At 41.1% G+C, this 18,824-nt stretch overlaps 1 protein-coding gene across 5 annotated transcripts in view; it reads left to right on the top strand.

Moving 5' to 3' along the window:
- The window catches only part of LOC143218078 (nephrin), a 314,437-nt gene that overhangs the window by 212,606 nt on the left and 83,007 nt on the right, over positions 1 to 18,824 (top strand). The window contains exon 1 of one of the 5 annotated variants that reach the window (XM_076443049.1): positions 15,629 to 17,899. The exons of 3 other annotated variants lie outside the window; for them this stretch is intronic. In XM_076443049.1, the coding sequence (XP_076299164.1) occupies positions 17,758 to 17,899 (142 nt within the window). In that variant the 5' untranslated portion in view covers positions 15,629 to 17,757. Of the gene's footprint in view, positions 1 to 15,628; positions 17,900 to 18,824 lie in introns of those variants that run through there. One more of the 5 variants, XM_076443050.1, reaches the window with a different exon arrangement.

Genomic DNA, 18,824 nt, shown 5'->3' with positions numbered 1-18,824 from the left:
GAGTCCGATAGTAAGATATCCGGTTACGATCGATAGCGGAGACGCGATTTGCGAGAATTTAAAATTAAAATCGCCCCGAAGCTAATAACTCAAGGGCCGCCGTAGGAACTTTATAGATTTTTTTTTCTTCCTGAGAATGAAAGATCGTGCGCGCACGGGGGTGGGGCACAAAAAAAAATGAGAAAACAGAAACGCGGCGTTCTCCAGTATTCCAGTATCGCGGCAAACGCTCGATATTGCCTTATGAAAACCTCCCTTTATTTTCGATTCTTTCAAAGACAATTTTTTCAATAGCGCCGGACCACTCTGCGCGACAGTTTCTTTTGTTCACTTTCCCTTCTTTGTCGCCTTCGACGCCGCGGAAAAATTGTTTGGCCCGACCGGCCCGGCCCGGTGCAGCGCGGGACGAGCATTGTGATTGACGTCGAACGTGTGACGCATTCGACGAACTGACAGGCGCTGGAAAAAAGTGATTACGCGCGGGCCTTCTTTCCAAGATTTCGCGCTTTTTTACCCGAAGTAAACACTGTTACGATCCAATTAATTGCTTGACTGATTAATTAGAGCTGTTTACCGATCTTCGACACTGCAGTGCGTAACTGTAGCGCCACCTATATTTTTAAGATTTTTGGGCTTTATATCGTCGATATATTTTCGAAAATTGAGGGAAACCTTGTCGATAAGGCTCATTAAATAAGAAAAGACATTCATATTAGAAATTAAGCCGCGGCTGCCTGCATGTAAAAGGTGTATAAAATGTAATGGTCGTCCGTCCCAAAATAAAGTATAACTTGAATACAATTCTGCTATTATTAGATGATTGCATAGGTTCGCCATGGTGAAAATGAAGAAATTGGATTCCGGAACGGCCGGGAATACTAATAAATAGCCGTGGGTGCTTGTACGAGTGTCCATCACGGTGGAATAAACGGCTTGATTATCCGCGTTGCGGAAATATTCCGGATTCTTGGACCGGTTCGGGTAAAGGAGCATACCGAAAATATTTGGCGTTCCTAATAAGTCGGCAGAGCTGTAATCTGTGCGAGACAGACGATATTGGACCCGTCTCGTGGTCTATTTCGCCGTGTTCCCCGGGGATGCCGGGAAAAATGTAGGAATATTTCGTGGAAAACGCGATGAACGCGGAGTTCCACTTCAATTGTGCCGGCAGTCCGAACTAATAAACGAACGACTCTTTCAGTGCTATCTACCGGACTGCCCTCCGTGTCAACAAAGTTCGCTCTCACTCTCCTCTCACTCTTTCTTCCTCTCTCTCTCTCTCTCTCTCTCACTCTCTGCGCTGGTCGTCAATTTAGCGCACCGCGAATGTAAATCCGACGGATGTAATATTTTGTCTGAGTGATTGCGACCCGGTAAACATAATCCGTGACGACAGAAATTAATTTATTTATTTTAACGCAGATGTTCCTTCGAACCGCGATACGCAGTTACTAACTTCTGCAGATTTCGATGGGCACCATATTTTCAAACTGGAGAACTTTGTTCCACTTTACGAAGTGTGTAGCAATTTGCCATGAATGTTTAAAAATATTTATGGCGCGCGGATTTTTAAACGAAAATTCGGAATGTCACATAAGTTACGATCTTTATAACTGGAGCTTGTCGTATCGGCTCGAAACGCATGCTTTTGTTTATTATTCAACAGAACAATTTTACGAATGGGAAAAAATGTTTTCTACCATGTAGAATGTTGTGTCGCAGAATGTCCAAAAAGTTTCGGAAAATTACGGCCCACAGCTCCGCTGGAAAACATTTTGAAAATTTCACGATTTGCTATCCTCGAAAGTGAATCCTGCTGTACCGACTCGAAGCGTGTTGGTTCAGTTTCCATTGTAGTGATTTTAGAAACGTTAAAAAAATGTTTTCCCTACTGTAATACCTGTAGCAAAATGCTCAGAAATGTTTAAAAAATTACACTTTGTTTCTCGTAATGAGAAGACTTGGCATTTAAGTTGAATAAATACAGTTCCGATTGTCGGGACTTCTTGTAAAAATTATCGCGCGTTTTGGCAACACTGCAGAGCGGTTTATCAAAGGGACGGATGGCACGCCGATACTGTTCCGTATCACGCAGTGATTCATTGTTAAAGTGCACCTTGTTTCGGATCAATGCACGCGAACCGGAAATTTTAATTGGTCTGCTTACTGTCGGTCTGACTTTTCGGCGGACAAATGTTGAATAACCTTCAACATTTGTCGATAGGCTTGTACATACACTGTGGAATATAGCTGTAGCATTATTAAAATTTTCAAGAGTTTCTAACATGTATATTTCCAAATGATTTTACGTGAAAAGAGTTAAGAAGCAGGGACCATAACTGTTATAACCAAAAAGAAGAAAGGTCATAGGTCAAATAGGTCAAATAAATTTCGAGATTGCTTTGAGCATTCGAAACAGTTTTCTTCATCGATAACAGTTATCGAGGAGGATCCAATTTTTTAAACAATTATAACTGTTATTTGTAACCAAAAAGTATAAAAATCGATATTTCTTAATCATTTTGTCCTTCGAATTTTTTTTCTTTATATTTTGTGTAAATTATCTTAAATTTCAATAATAATCAAATTTATATTAATGATTTTTATCGTAGAAAATTTTAGAATAACTGTTATTTTTGGTCCCTGTTAAGAAGGACTGGTGAAGTAAAATAAAAATATTATTTATTTGACTGGTGCACAGTACCATTCTGCAAACCTAAATAAATTGATCACACGGTATGTGATCTTGTAACTTTCTTCGAAACCTCAAAAGTTCAAAAATAGCTATGTAGAAGTTCTGAAAAGGGAACTTGAAGCAATCCTGTGTCCGCAAATCATGTTACCTGCTACTACGAATAGGTTCCTCTTATTTTTTGACATAACATCGTTATTTTCTGCAAACGTAACTGAATCTACCAGAAAGTACGATTTCGTGGCTCTCATTTACAAACCACAAAAGTTCAAAAATTGGAAAATCACTGAAAAATCAATTTCATGTCCTTAGAAATCCCATTCCCTTATACCATATTTCCTGGACGCATTGATAGACTTCAATTTTCGACGTAACATCGCAATTTCCGGCAAACCTAAACGATTCTGTCATAAAGTACGAATTTTGAGGACTTTACGACGCGAAAACGCGATGAAAAATTAATTTGAATCTGCCTCGTATCCTTACATCACGTTAAATCACATGGAACTCACCGATAACGTGATAACTTCATTTTCGTCAAATCACAATTTATCATAAATTAACCTTTCAGAGTTTTCTGGAATAGAATAATTAACGATAAAATATTTATATTCCGAATGAAATGTTGAACAATTAATTTGCAGCATGTCTATGCCCTTAGTTTCAAGATACTCTCGAGAACGTATCCCCAATTTTCATCGTAATATTTCTGCTCTTGCAAAGTTGAAAAAGAGGTTACGATAACACGCGCGGTTCTCGTGCTTTTATTTACGCCATGAAAAGATAAAAAATTCTTATAAGAAGTTACTGAAACATCAATTTCGCGTATCTTTATACGCTTCACCAATATTCCCCGATTTTTAAGTGTTTTACACAACAATTTATTAAAAGTTTAAGATGTGCTCCCGGTAAACCACTAACAAATATGGACACAGTCCCATAACTTTAAATTAGATTCCTCCAGACTTCAGATGTCGTACGTATAATCCTACTAAATCGTGGATTAAACGAGTAAATACGGTCCAAACCGTATCGTGTTTGGTATCATTTTAATCGGAAAAGTCGCCCGGACATGTTCATAAAAGTTCAATACAGAAAACCTGAACGTTTCCACTAATTTTTTCATGAAATAACGTCTGCGTACGACGCATCTAACACGTAGCGCCGAAATTTTTCGCATTTATCGAGCCACGATGCTATTAAAAATGCAAGGAAAGTACCGAAATAAAATTCCTCTCGATCATTCCCATTAATCGTCCGATTTCCCGTGGATCTCGAAAGCACCATAAAAAATCCGGCACGCGTTTCCGCACGAGCAATCGCGGCGAATGCGACCGCGCGCGCCACGATTCCAAGTTCACTTTACACGAAATTCGCGATACGAATCGGCTTTACGATCGGGCTGAATGAAAACCGTTTTAGCCGGCCACTTTCGGCCTGAATGCTGAAAGTAAAAGTAGCCGGACAATGCCGAAAATTCCAGCTTTCGCCGCCGTTTATATATTGAAAATTATTTCACTCGAAATTTTACGAACCTCACTCTCGAGGAATCCCGCGCTCGAGGAGACAAACGATCATCGAAAACTCGGTGAATGATGAGGAGAGATCAACTTAATCGTTGATCTGATTTCTTCCCACGCATATTTTCCCGCGCTTTTCTCTTTCTCCACTTTCTTCCTTTGCGGCTGTCGCGGATTTTTTCACCGCGGCGCTTTTTTTACATCTTTCCCGTTCGCGGGCCTCTAGAATTTTCTTTCAACGAAGATTAAAGATTCCTGACCTAAATCCCTCGGCAAAGGATTATACGAAAGGTATTACCGTCATCGTTAACTCTTCTTTTTTTCCTTTCGCTCTCTCTCTCTTTCTCTCCTTTTCGTCTTCTCCTATCATCCAGTGCCATCTTCCTTTCCCGGATCCATTCGCACTTCTGTCACATCTGCCCACTCGCGGGTTGTTCGGTTCTCAGATTTCGCGTTTCTGTGTCGAGTGGCCCTCCGTCTATTCTCACGCGTCGTCTCGCTAAATATTTCCATACGTGATTAACCGAAGTAACAAGCCGTTAATGTTTTCCCTTGCTCGGCTCATCGTCGACGGTAACGACTCCTTTAATTACTATAGCTGGAGCATTCTTTTAGATGCTGCTCGAACTTTTTCTGGCTTGTTCGTTAATATGGGATCATCCCGGATTCGCGAGGCGGGTTTCTGATGCTTGAGGGCGCGAACGAAAACCGAGAGCGTGGGCTTTATTACGGATTTGTTTATGTTTGTGCACACTGTGCGTGGATAACGGACAAATAAAATTGTTACGAGCCGAGGGCTGGCGGATAAGACGTGCCCGAGGTTTGTTCGTGTGAACGGGATTTGTCGTGGACTAGCCAATGCCTGTTTCATCACCGGGTCGCCACTAGCTAGGAAAGAGAGAGGTAGTCGTGGACTAGCCCCGATGTCTCTTTCACCTCCGAGTCGCCACTAGGTAGCGAAGAGAGAGGTAGTTAGAACACGTGGTTCTAAGGAGGGAATGAAAAGTCACATAGGCAAAGAAAATAACAACAAAATAATCTGTTGGTATTTAACGATAGATCTACTAAGTCCTACAGGAAACCGATGTATACTTACTCTTGGATAGTAATAACAGGATTTAATTTATTCAGATTTCACTGGATTTTTATACTAATATTCATTTATGTAAAGTTTATATTTATTAATTTATGTTCATGGGCATTGCAGTGTGATTAGATGTACAAAAATTCAATGCACAAATTCGTAGAAACTAGCACACGTTTCACTGACCAGGTCGGATAGTCAAGGTTCCACTAAATCGTGAATTAAACAAACAAATATGCATCAAACAATGTCACGTTTTAATCAGGAAACTGTCACGAATATGTTGATAAATGTTACCTATCTAAAATAAAATAATTATGAGAATGGTGTTTGGTTTTCGTGGTCCACCTTGTAGATAACAATACTATTGAAGTAGTGATGGCGTCCGGCGGCGCGGCGTCCAATGCAAATGGACGTTGTGTGTCTTTCAAATGAAGTAGACTGTAGATGATGTAATTGAGAAATATGCGTGTAAGGGAGAGTTAAACAGAACTGGTCACTCGCGTGGAAGATTTATGGGGAAAGTGAGAATAAAGCATTTTCTCACAGAAATGGATCAGGCTATATTTTCCCGATACGTGCTGCTAAATAAACGATGGAAGCTCGTTTGTACCGGGCGCACGGTTACAGTCTCGATTTACAAATTAATAGGACTGGAGCTACCAAGAAAATGTAGTTCCCGGACAAATTCATCTCTGTGCGGGGTAACGTTGAGCAGTTATTTTTTATTTCAACGATTTCGGCGAGATATGTAAATTGTTTCGAATTACACTACGTTAATTCAATGTGATTTTGACTGGCTATTTCGCTGATTAGATAGTCTGAAATTTTTCCTGGTAACTATTTCGGCTAATTGTTATTTTCTGGACATATTCTGAGAAACTTAAAACTAATTGAAAGAATATTTACATAATTATAAACCTGCTTTCTCGCAGCAATTTTTAAATTAAATAAATTATTACCATTTTTTACAAAAATAAAAGGATCTATTACAAAGAGCTCAAACTTTTACGTGCAATATCTTTTAACTGATCTATATGATAAAGACTGGTCTTCTAGTAACAGTTAGTGCCCTTAAAAATTCACAAATTCCAACGGGAAATGCAAAATTAATTCGAAGCAAACCCTGCCCTTAAATCATATTCAATCTCAAAACATTCGAGTTTCCACAATCTCTGCTGAATCGATATGATTTTATAATAAAGTGCGCTCCCTCAGCTATCATGTGCGCCTTAGGAAGTGAAAAAAGTCCTGCGGGAAAGCATTGAAAAATTAATTGAAAGCAACCCCTAAAGTACTACCCTTAAAATATTTCTGAAATCAAGCGATCAATTTTCCCCAATGCTCCACCAAACACGATCCTGTTTTCATTAAATCTATCTCAAAGTGCGTCCTCTCAGATTTCATTTAATCCCTTGAGAGTGAAGATCCTCCGTGCGGATCGCCGAAGAAATCAATTCGAACCGATATCGACCGGGATTTCCCGACTTGCGCGACCCCGCAACCGGGACTCGGCGTGCGAACCCTTTACCCAGCGGCACGTAAAATTACGGTTCCGGGTGCGGCGGACTAAAAAGTTGCAAATTGTGCCGCCCGTTGAATCGAAATTTAAAGAGTTCGCCCGGGCCCGAGAGTTTCTTTCTCTTCGCGGGCTTGCTGGCGAAAGTTCGCGGAATATTCGCGGTGTTAGCGAGTACACGTTCTCGCGAGATAGGGGGAGAAGCTCTTCAACGTGGATTTTTCTGGAAGAACAACCGCAATCGTCGAATCGCTCTCCGCGCGTTTTATCAAATGAAGTATCCCCGGGAAAAACGGGAGCGTGCGCGCGCGCTGCTAACAGTTAAAATGCATCCGGGTGTGAAACGAGGAATCGTGTAACGGCCAAAGCAAATAAAACTGTCGACATAGCGAGACTTTATTGCCGGCAAGCAATTGCTTCGGAGCTCGTTTAGTCAATTCAGCATTAATCTGCGCGATGTAAATCGAGCCGCCGCGCCGCGTACCGCCGTCGCCGGTGCGCTGTCTGCGTATTCTTTCCTATGATCCCATCCTCCTTTTCCAAGCCACTTTCTCTTCTGAACCCTGAGTTGTTATGCTTTCGGTACGACGACGACGATGGTTCACCGTTTTCTCTCGTGAGCGGTACTCTCTTCACTATACCTACCTACCACTGCTGTAGTCACTATATCTAGACTCCTTTCCGAGCAAGTCACCCATGAATAATGGCGATTTTATTGTGACAGCGGTGCTGCTTCTTCTGCCATCTCTTCAAAACACTTCAATACGTCCCGCGACGACTTAGCTGGTCCCAGCCATTTGCTATCGGTGTGTTAGGCTCACGAGTGTACCATGCTTTCCGATTCTCCTGGTCGAGTTGCTTCGGTCTGGTTAATTGACTGTTGGTGATAGCGGGTGAAATGCAGTGTTCAGAGATTCGTACGATTTTACTTATCTCTGCTGGAATTGTATTCAATTCTATTCGAGTGTACTGATTCGCGATTTGATTCTATATTTTATAACTCAATCCTGTTCGATTCTACTCACCTGATCAATATATAACTCAATCCTATTCAATTTAATTTTACCGATCAATATACATACATATGTACAACTCAATCCTATTCAATTCAATTATACTGATTAATAACTCAATACTATTGGTGGCACTCGAGTGCCACTGCCGACAGTGTTGAAGTTACCCTTCTCAGATAAGTTAGCAAAGATCGCAGGCTGGCGCTTCACTGCCTCGGTTCGTTGCACAGACAATAGTGATTTATAATTCAATCCTGCTGAACTGAATTCGACTAATTTATAATACAATTCTGTTCAATTCTGTTGATTTATAATTCAATTCTATTGTATTAGATTCTTCCGATTTACAATTTAATTGCATCCTATTCAATTCTGTTGATTGATAATTTAATTATATTCTGTTCAATTCTGCTGATCCACAATCGAATTATATTCTATTCTATTGATTGATAACGTTATTCCTTTAAATTCTACTAATTTATCAATAATACAATTATATTCAATTAAATTTTACTTATTTATAATTTATTTCTCAATTCTAATTTAACAAAGATAGTCTCGTACAAGTTCAAGTCCTCCTCTTCTTTAAATCCATCGATCTATAATCTATACAAACTGTTATAATTTCATACTATTGTCTCTTATCCTAATGTCAATGTTAACCAGAGGCCTTTGTATAAATTACATGCCAAATATATTATAATCAAGCGCAATCACCTCGCTCTGTTAATGCAACCACGTTAAAATAAACTGCAAGTAAATAAATCAATAACAAAACAGTTCAGAAGTCTCTGAAGAATTTAAAAAATTTTTCTCGGCGATTTGAACTACCACAGATTTAAAGATTGAAATCTTCTCCTTACGCTTGGTCCCTAAAACTTAACGTAGGACTCTTTGCTACCGTTTTATTGCATCCTACGAGGAAAGTGTTCCATCAACGTTAGCTATACAGTGAACGTAGCATTCTACAAGCTCAGGCATCTCCACGGAGTTTAAACAATTTTTTCCTCTGTTCAAACCAAGCTGGATCTCAAAATTAAAGTCTTCTCTTTAAATTAAGACTACGAACATTCATGTACGATTTTTTCTCATTGTTTCATTGCATTTTGAATGAGGAGTGTGCCGCCAGCTAGAGAGCAATGAATTGTTCAATAAATTCGAGTGTTTCTAGGAAACTCGAAGAGTTTGTTCCGCGACGCTAACCTGAATGGACCTAAATCCCAGAGAGAGAGAGAGAGAGAGAGAGAGAGAGAGAGGCTGCTCTTTCCAACGACCCAACAAAAATTTGACGTACGATTTTTTGATGCCGTTTTATTGCGCTTCAAAAGTCGTTAACCGGCACGTAGAAGTTCGCGCGGGCTTTGCGCGGCGCGGGAAGAGGGAAACAAAGATAAGTAACAAAGAATAAAGTGGTGAGTACGCGGTAAAAGTTGTGGAAACTGGAGGAGCAATAAATCGAGAGATACGCGAGCCAAGGTGCCGGAGGTCTGATCGCCAAATATGTCCAAAGGTTAACCACGCCAGGCCGAAACCCTGGAAAGGAAGCTTGGGAACGGGGAAGAGCCGGCCGAGAAACTCCAGGAAGGATGTACAGGGTGTCTACACCGACGTGTATACTTACTCGCAATAGCTTATTTTACTGGCAAACATAGGCAAAAAACCGGCCCCGCTTATGTCTCTATCGAGGTCAGACGTTGTTCACCGAGGAGTCTCGCGATTTTACAAAATTTTGCGAATGGAACACATTCACGGAAAAATATTAACACATTACCGACCGGTGATTATTGCATAATTTTGAAAAATCTATGGTTCATGGCTAGACATTTTTTAATGGAACCTTCAATAGCAACAACAATTTTCATTGTGAACTAACAAGTCACCCTCGATAACGTCATCTAATAGTTTTATTTAAAATTGCAATGTAAAAGAAAATTTCTATATGCTTTCTTTTGGCGCAGCACAATTATTGAAAATCCTATTAATAGACTTTCCGTAGGTAAAGTGTTAACATACTTTATGAAGTTTCACCAGTTTCACACTGGGAACGTTATTCAGTTCATTTCAATTGCATATAATATACAATCACATAAAATCATATTCAATTGTACTCCATTCTGCTCAAGTCTACTTTAGTCTACTCGATTCTCGTCAATTCTACTTAGGTCTATTCAATTCTACTCAATTCTATTCCATTCTACCTAGGCTCTATTTAATTCAATTCGACGATATGCAATCACACACAATCACATTCAATTGTACTCAATTGCACTCAATCCTACTCAAGTCTCTTCAATTCTACTGAAGTTCTATTTGAGCCGACTCTCAATTCTACTCAATTCTCTACTTGGGTTCTACTCAAACCTACTCAATTCTATTCCTATTCTACTGAGGTCTACTCAATTCTACTCGTAGTCTAGTGAAGCCTATTCAAGTTTATTCAACTCTACTCGGATCTACTCGTGTCTACTCGTGTCTACTATAAGATCGTCATTATGCATCACTATGATTGGTTACGTCCTTCGTCACACCGCCTCGATTTCTACACGCATTTTCGGCCCCGTTTTGTGCAACGTGCGTGTCTGTACTGTACATCGAACAGTATCAAACCGAACAGAACCAAAACTGAAGAACAGTCCCGAACCACACTTCTCCCTTCGTTGTAAAGATCTGCAAAGACCACGGGGCATTATATTTAAAGAATCACCCGTCGAAAAGACGTTGAATGACCAGGCTAGTCGCGCTTTGTAGAACGCTATACGGTCTCGAGAAACCCCTCGGGGAAGCTGTAACGAGTAGCAACTCTGATAATTACTTAAGAAGCTAATAAGATTTGAGAGCCCGGTGGAAAAGGGATCGCGCGAACAGCAGCGAAAGCTGCAACCGGACGAAGCGCACGGAAAAAAGAAGAGGAAGAGCGAAGTGCTCGAAGCCGACAAGAAACAAGAAAGCGGAAAAATATCGTTGTGTCTTCGATCGGGTGGGAGGTAGAAGGTGGCGAAAGAAAGAAAAAAAAACAGCGACGGGTCGAGATAATAAGAAAGAGGAGGAGCAGCAACCCTTTCCCCCTCTCTCTCTCTCTTTGATAGAACCGATGAACCGGTGGGAAAATGGGTATTGTAGCCCCCTCCGCTGCTGTTGCTCTCGGACAGCTAGATAGAAAATGATTACAACGTCTGCTCATTTCTGGAGTGACAACAATTCCCGAGCGCGAACGACAGCTTCTAGCGATTGTTGAGATATCAACACTGCAAATATGTTTCCGGCGGCCGCGATCAAACAGCCCGGGAGTGTTCCGCAAACATCGAGGCAAGAAAATTGCAAGGTCGTCGCGTAGAATTGCTCGGCAAAGCTGGAAAACCGTATCAGATGTTTTCCGAGGTGTGCCCGGGTTTATATCCGCAACGGCTCGTTGTCAAGCTGTACAACATATTAAGCGCCGGTGGAACCATACTTGACGGTCCTCCGGGAAACGACATCGCGGAAACAGCCGCCAGAATCGCACTTATTAGACGTGATTCTGTGTTCCAATCTAATTCTATACTATTCTAAAGAAGTCCGTTTAATCCTCTTCGTCTCTATCTAACTCTGTTCTATGGTTTATTCTATAATTCATTATTCCATAGAAATCTATTGAATCCTATTCAATTCCGTACAAGTCCGTGCTCCCGTATTCAACTGCACAGGGTGAAAATGTCGGAGATCCTTTTCGAAGTAACTTTTTCGTTCGCGAAAATGTCCGCCTCGGCTTTGTTAGGGAGTTGTTAACGAAAGACACGGGCCAACCAGAACGCGACTACAACGGACGCGACTACAGCGACACCTGTCGGCGAGCCGGGATCCGTTCACTATAGCTGCACTCTGATTGGTCCGATTTTTTCGTGAATAATTTTTTCGCTAAGGAAAAGGTTACTTCAAATGACCTAATGAACCACCCCTTTCTACTCTGGACCATTACAATTGAATAACATTTTGCACGTAAAAATTTTGTCGAGCTCACAATAAGAGTTGAAGAAGACCACAATATTCGCCTTTATCCGAGAGACTAAAGGGCACCCTGTATAAGGCAGGATTAAATTGTTTTCCGATCAGATTCGCACGATTTTGTGTCTTGCGAGGTATGTCTGAATTTCGGAGCGAGTGAGCCGCGAAAAAAAACGCGAGGCAATCGAAGCGAGTGTTTCGGGGGGGGGGGGCTGGAGTATTAAAAATGGCGGGCGAGCATAATTACTCTTTGATAATCTGTTCAGACAACGGGCTCGCCCTGTATCGGTAAAGAGATAATTTAGCGACAACGAGCAAAAATGGGCTGGCTTTACGAGGGGCCGGCCAACCCCGTCGCGTTCCTGGTAGCGGAGCGAAACAATGCCTAAAAACCGAAATGCTTTATTCCGCGGTGGGTCATTCCGATAACCATGACGTATGTAGCTAACCGCACCGGTGTACGGTGATGGTGGTGGTCGTGGTGGTGGTGTGTGAATGTGCAACATGTACCCTGAAACGCCCGGGCACATGCAGCATATTGCAAAGCCGCATGTATCGGTCTTCGCGTGCGCGTGCAGGTGCAAGTAATAAGCCCAGCTGGACATATTCTGCAATCTCCTGTACAATCTCTTATCGCGGGCATAAATTGTCCCCGGCGCGCCGGTATTAGGGGATATTCCGTTTCGAATGGTTGCTAATAAGACAGTATTCAGCTGCATCCTTCGGTCCATCTTCTTGCGTCTAGGACTATCGACGCGGGAAGACCGGCTGGGGATCTTGACTGATTCGGCTATCACTGGACTTAATTTCGAATTCAACCTACAACTCTCTCTCTCTCTGAAGATTAATTTGGGATTCTATTGGATTCAGTGGGATTCAGCAGAATTGAATAGAATTGAATAGAATTGAATTAGGAATCAATTGTTCTTCGTTCAAACCGATTCCGTTCTATCGATTATTCAATTATATTCTATTCTGTGGTATACATGTAGCCAATGAATTGCTAGTTCAATTCTAATGAATTGTAGTCGGTAACCATTACGTGTAAAAGAATTCCATTAATTTATCACTTAACTCCATTCAATTCCATCCAATTTTAATATTAGATTATACATATACAATTCTATTCAATACGGTTTATATCGTTGGCTCAATTTCCCGCACTTCTATTTATTTCTAATTAGCTTGTATTTAATTCTACATGATATGTCTCATTTCAGTTTCTTAAGTATTAAATCGATTGACAACTGCTGAATTCTATTTAATTCTATTCGAATCTATTGATTTTCAATCGAGTTCTAGTAATTTCTAACTCAATTCTACTCGCTTATAATTCAATTACATTCAATTCTACTCACTTATAATTCAATTACAATCCAATTCTACTCACTTATAATTCAATTACATTCAATTCTGCAGACTTATAATTCAATTCTATGCAATTCTACTTATTTGCCCTTCAACTTCAGCAAAGTTGAATGGAATTGAATATGGTTCAAGTAGGAATAACTGAACATGGTTCAAGTAGGATTCGTTAAGATTCATTTAGAGTTACAGGACACACTCGGATAGAATTTGGGCGAATAGATTAGAATTCAATTAAAAATCCATGCAATTGAATACAATAAATAAACTATACTACGTAGTACCTACTTAAGCGAAAGAAATTCTTCCACATAACGCGGATTTATATATGATTTCACATAACGTCTCATAGCAATCTCGCTGATTGTATATTTTAAACCGCGAGAACGTCCCACTAACGAGCCGAGAAAAATGGAAACTCGTTTATGCGAACGTTGGTCAGCGTTTCCGGGTATTTCCTATCTTCTCCGGGTGAATTAAAAGTTTGTGAAATCGATTACACTGGCACACTTCACCTGTCCTAAACAGTGCGGAAACGTTCCTCCAGAACTCCAAGTCGTCCGTTTCTAAACTACATTTTAATTTTACCAATCTTTTCGGAATCTCAGCAGAACTGCATCTGTGTGTGTGTGTCTGCGTTTGTGTGTGTCACTGTTCTGTGTGTGTATGTGTGGACGATCGAGCTGGAAATTTTCCGAGCAGCATAAACTTCCCGGTCACGAAAGGAATCGAGGTCCCCGGTCGTGAGATACGATTTCTCGAACGCGGGCATTTTCGTTTCTGAATCAGAGGTTTCTATCTAATATCAACTTTTTCCCCGAGAGCTTATTCGCCGACGGCGAGAGGAGCAATACCATCTTGTCCCGGCCCAATTTTCGCTTGTATCGACTGCCGTCACCCTCGCGGACGTTACCACGCTCGAGGATCACGCTCGATTTCGGACAAACGCATCAAACAAACCCCTGGAGAACCGGTCCCGAACAAAGCGCGAGAACCTATCGCGCGCGCCCTGGAAATTTCCTTTATCCTCATTTTTTATAGATCCGAGATGCGTATCTCCCCCGGCCGAGAACTATGATTGAGTCAGCTCCATCTTGACGCTTATGGCCGCAAGAACACGCTGTCCCCGATAACTATCAGCCACGAGATATTCGGTTCCTCATTTTCGCCGGAATAAATTGAAAGATATCGTGTACGAGCTATTCGCGAAAAACAGTTCCAGTTTAACGCGCTCTCGTTTGATAGTTGCACGGTCTTTGTAACGGCTACGGGCATTGGAAATGGTCGTGGAAGTAGCGCCGAGTTGGGGCAAAGGAAGTTTGGTACATTCTCTTTGTACAGTTAATAATGTCTGCCGATTCGTTTCTGCTGGTTGAACTCGGTTCGAGTAGTTATTATTTCTTTCTGGTCGATGGTTCTTTCAGAACGGAAAGGAAATTGTATTCAACTCTGGTCGATTAGGTGGAATTATATTTAGTGTGATTGGGTTCTTTCCAATTCCTTTTAAATGCGGTAAGTTCTGTTCAATTAGGTTCAATTGTGGTCAATTATATTCAATTGAATTCAACTGTGTTCAATTCTACTCGATTGAAGATTGCTCAACTCCTTGCAATTTACTTAAATTCTGTTCAATTCAATTCAGTTTGACCCATTTGCATTCAATTATATTCTGTACTGTTCAATTACGTTCAATTGTGGTCAATTGTATTCAATTGGATTCAACTGTGTTCAATTCTACTCGATGGAAGATCGCTCAACTCCTTGCAATTTACTTAAATTCTGTTCAATTCAGTTCAGTTTGACCCATTTGCATTCAATTATATTCTGTACTGTTCAATTACGTTCAATTGTGGTCAATTATATTCAATTTGATTCAACTGCGTTCAAATTCAGTTTTATTCACTTGTACTTGTTTGTATCCGTTTGTGTTCATCTGTATTGAACTCTATTCAATTCTGTCCACTCACGTGCAATTGCATTCAATATAATTCAGTATCTCATCATCCGATATTTATACAGGCTAAAACAGAACAAACAGAATTCATTATATCTCTCAAGCGAAGACAAATGGAGCACACACAGGGTGTTCGAAAACCTGTATACGCGCTTTAAAAAATCGAGAAGTTAGCCACTCGGTTAAAGCTGAAAGGGGTGAAAATTAAGTAAGCTGCTAAAGTGTGTGTACATTTTGTTGTGACACCCTGTGTTCACAATCAACCCCCTATAGCACAGTTAATTCGTCGCGTGTAATATCGAAACGTTGCTAAGCAAAGCTTGGGAAATTAAAAGTAATAACAAGTCAGGGGAATACGAAGTCTACTAAATCATGCTGTATAGAAACCGTGTTAAAAGCACATTGTGTTAAAGGAGAATCGTCGCAATTTTCGCACGGTGTTACACCAAAACCGTGTTATAAGACAGTCGAGTGTACACGAGCTCTTCCCACCGTTTCCAGCTACACAATCATCCCCCGAAACTTGGTGCCACGCGTTCCCCCCTCACCCCGTGCAACACACCCACTCGGCAGCCTCTCGACAACATCTCTGAGCGGTGAAAATGTTCGCAAAACTATCTCCAAGCCTTTCCGAGGTAAGTTTAGTAGATTCTCTTTGTACAGTAAATAATCTCCATCGATTCGTTTGTGTAGGTTGAACTCGGTCGAACTAGTTATTATTTCTTTCAGTTCAATGGCTCTTTGAGACCAAGAAGAACGGAGAGGGAGGGTGGGGGGGGGGAAGGAGGAAGACGGATAGAGATGGAAAGAGAGAGAAAGAGCTAGGGAGGAGAATAATACCCAAAAGACTCGTCCCCGTTTCGTAAACTTCGTTTCCTCAGCGGATACGTTTATCCGTGCGCAATGTTCGTCGGGCAGACGGCACCGTCTGCCGCGTTCATCACGTCCTCTTGTACAAGTAGTCGGCAATTATTAGCCATTGTTCCGCGAAAAGCTCCGGAGACTGAATTACGTTAGGATAGAATCGAGGTCCCCGTTGTGCCCCTGGTCTCTCCCTGTTCGGAGCCGCGCGCGCGTCGATGCCACACGCGTGCTCTAGTATAGCAAAGGACGCGACGCGACGACGAGCTAACGGGTTCCCCCGTATGAAAGACGGTTTTTCGAAAGAGCAAAGAGAGAGAGAGAGAGGGATACGACTACGACTACGATGAAAGGCGTCGAGAGCGGAATAGGCGATACCGCCGGTGATCAACGGAGAAAAAAGAAACGTCGAAAGGGAACCAAGTTTGCTCCGTGGCCTCAGTAACCGAACCATTCGGCGGAAGAGACTCTAATCCCGGCAGCGCCGCACAAGCCAAACAGAGGGAGAAAGAGGGCCCCGAGACTGATTTACACCGACCGTCTGCTTTGTTCACGCACGATCAACCTTGTCTACGTGCCGCTGATTTAAGCGGCTGCATACAACTGTCGCGACGCCCCCGAATCAGTTTATGGAATTCCATTCTTTCCGTGACTACCGCGCGCCGCGCCGCGATGCCTCGCGCGCGCCCCCATCGATCCTTCATTGTTCGGTCTAATCTGCCGAGAAACGCGACAACGAAAGGCATTGTGATCGGAGAAGTTCCCGTTACCGATCGTCGCTGTTTTGGCCCGGGCCGATTTTTATTTTCTTCAGCGGCGGTTCGTTCAATTCCGGGCGATTGCCAGTCCGCACTGTCACGTTTAGTTCTATTCTGCTCTAGAGGGTTCTATTCAATTTTGGACAGTTTTGTTTATTTTTGTTCAATCGACTTCAAGTTCGTTCAATTCCATTAGATTGCATTCGAGTCCATTCAGTTTTGTTAAATTTTATTAAATCGCGTACGATTCTGTTCAATTTCGTTAAACTCCAAACGACTTCATTCAATTATGGCTTCATTCTACTGACATATAACTAAACTCTATTCAATCCCATTTAATTCTACTCAATATTGTTCGATTTTATCTGATTCTGCTCAATTATGTTCAATTATACTCGATTACTCTCGATTCTATTCAATTCTATTCACTTCTTTTAATTTTGACTTGATTTCATTCAATCTTGACGTAAAATCGTCATTCGAAGTAATTTCATTCAATCAACTACTTTGTTTGAAGCAAGTTCTTTCGAAATATAAGATAAATAAATAAAATTATGTCAAATGCAATATTATTCGTTAAAACCATTTTTTGATGCAGCCAATAGGAAACAAGATATTTGAAATAACAATTCTTACCTTGAAATATTCTTGGCATGAACCTGTTTTTCCCACCTCCTGGTATCATAATTAATTTCATTACCTTCTTTCCTTTAATCAGCAAGTAATTCTTTTGTTTATTTAAAACACCACAATTTCCTAATTTTCTCTCTCCCTCAAGGGAAGCAAACCAACAAATTACGACTAAAACCAATTCTGAAACGTCCCTAGCCGCTTCTCGAGAACCAGGAAGGAATCGGTAATGAAATACACGCGTCTCTCTCGAAATTAAAGTTAACCGTGAAATTAATGTTCATTGAGACGTGAACTTTAGCAGCGTAGACCTTAGATGGAGATAAATGTGAGGCGATTAACCTAGAAAGGAGCGACGCCCGACACGTATCGCTTGAATAATGCGATATAATATCCGGGCGAAATCTCTTGTCCGCGATTCGACTAGGAAAAACTCTAACCTAGCTGTCCCGTCGATTTCGAGATTCTTTGTCGTACATACGGTATTCGAAGGCCACTCAAATTGGAATTCCACGGGAACAGGTAAGGGGCATCGTTCTGGTTCTCTTAGGAGGATCTTAATAAAATTGGGATGGTCGAGGGAGAGAGCGGCAACTTCTGCAAAGCTGTATTTTCCTCTGCTCGAAATTCCAGGCGAAAATCCATGAAGCCACATTCCGGTGGGAGATTCTTGTTCTGCCCTCGCTTTGACACACCATTTCTCCCTCGGGACAGACCCGAAAACTGTACACACAACCAACGCACCCACGGCCACACGTATTTACACGCAGGCGCGCACGCGCACCGCTTTTGCCCACCATTCTTAATTCTTACGACCGAAGTTGCGTCACGTATCGCAAAAGGAGAAGGTCAGGTGAGTAGGGATACATAATACATATCCGCGCGCGCGCTGTTTATTTACGCGCCATTCAGCATTCATACCTTTGTGATTTTCTTAATACAACTGTTTATCTAATTACAACTAATTACAACTGTTTATGAGGTTAACACAACTGTTTGAAACCCAATTTTGGGAAAATTTTAGAGTTTTGTGAGCGCAGAATTATGAAGCTATACCAGAAAAATGACAAAATATCATCGAATGATTAAAGTTCATTGCTTGAATAGAAAAATTGGGTTTCATTTCACCTCAAAATACCGAAATTACTTTCTTGCCAACCCAATACATCATGCAATTCATATTCTACATACACTCCGGGACGAAAAGATAGCACATTTTGAAATTGATGTAATTTCTGTTTATTAAACATTAGAAATTCAAGTTTTTTTATACACATTTTTAGTGTGTCTTTCTTAACATATACATATGTATGAATGAAATGAAACGAAGCTTCATTAACTTATCTATTTTTATTGAATGAAGTAGAATTATTAACGAAATATAAAGGTACAAAATGATAGCACACTTAACGAAAAACTTGAAATATAACTGAATTAATCGATAAAA

Source organism: Lasioglossum baleicum, chromosome 18, assembly GCF_051020765.1.
Source record: "Lasioglossum baleicum chromosome 18, iyLasBale1, whole genome shotgun sequence".
Taxonomy (NCBI): Eukaryota; Metazoa; Arthropoda; class Insecta; order Hymenoptera; family Halictidae; genus Lasioglossum; species Lasioglossum baleicum.
Note: the sequence above shows the minus strand (reverse complement) of the source record. Positions and strands in the feature narration are given on the sequence as shown.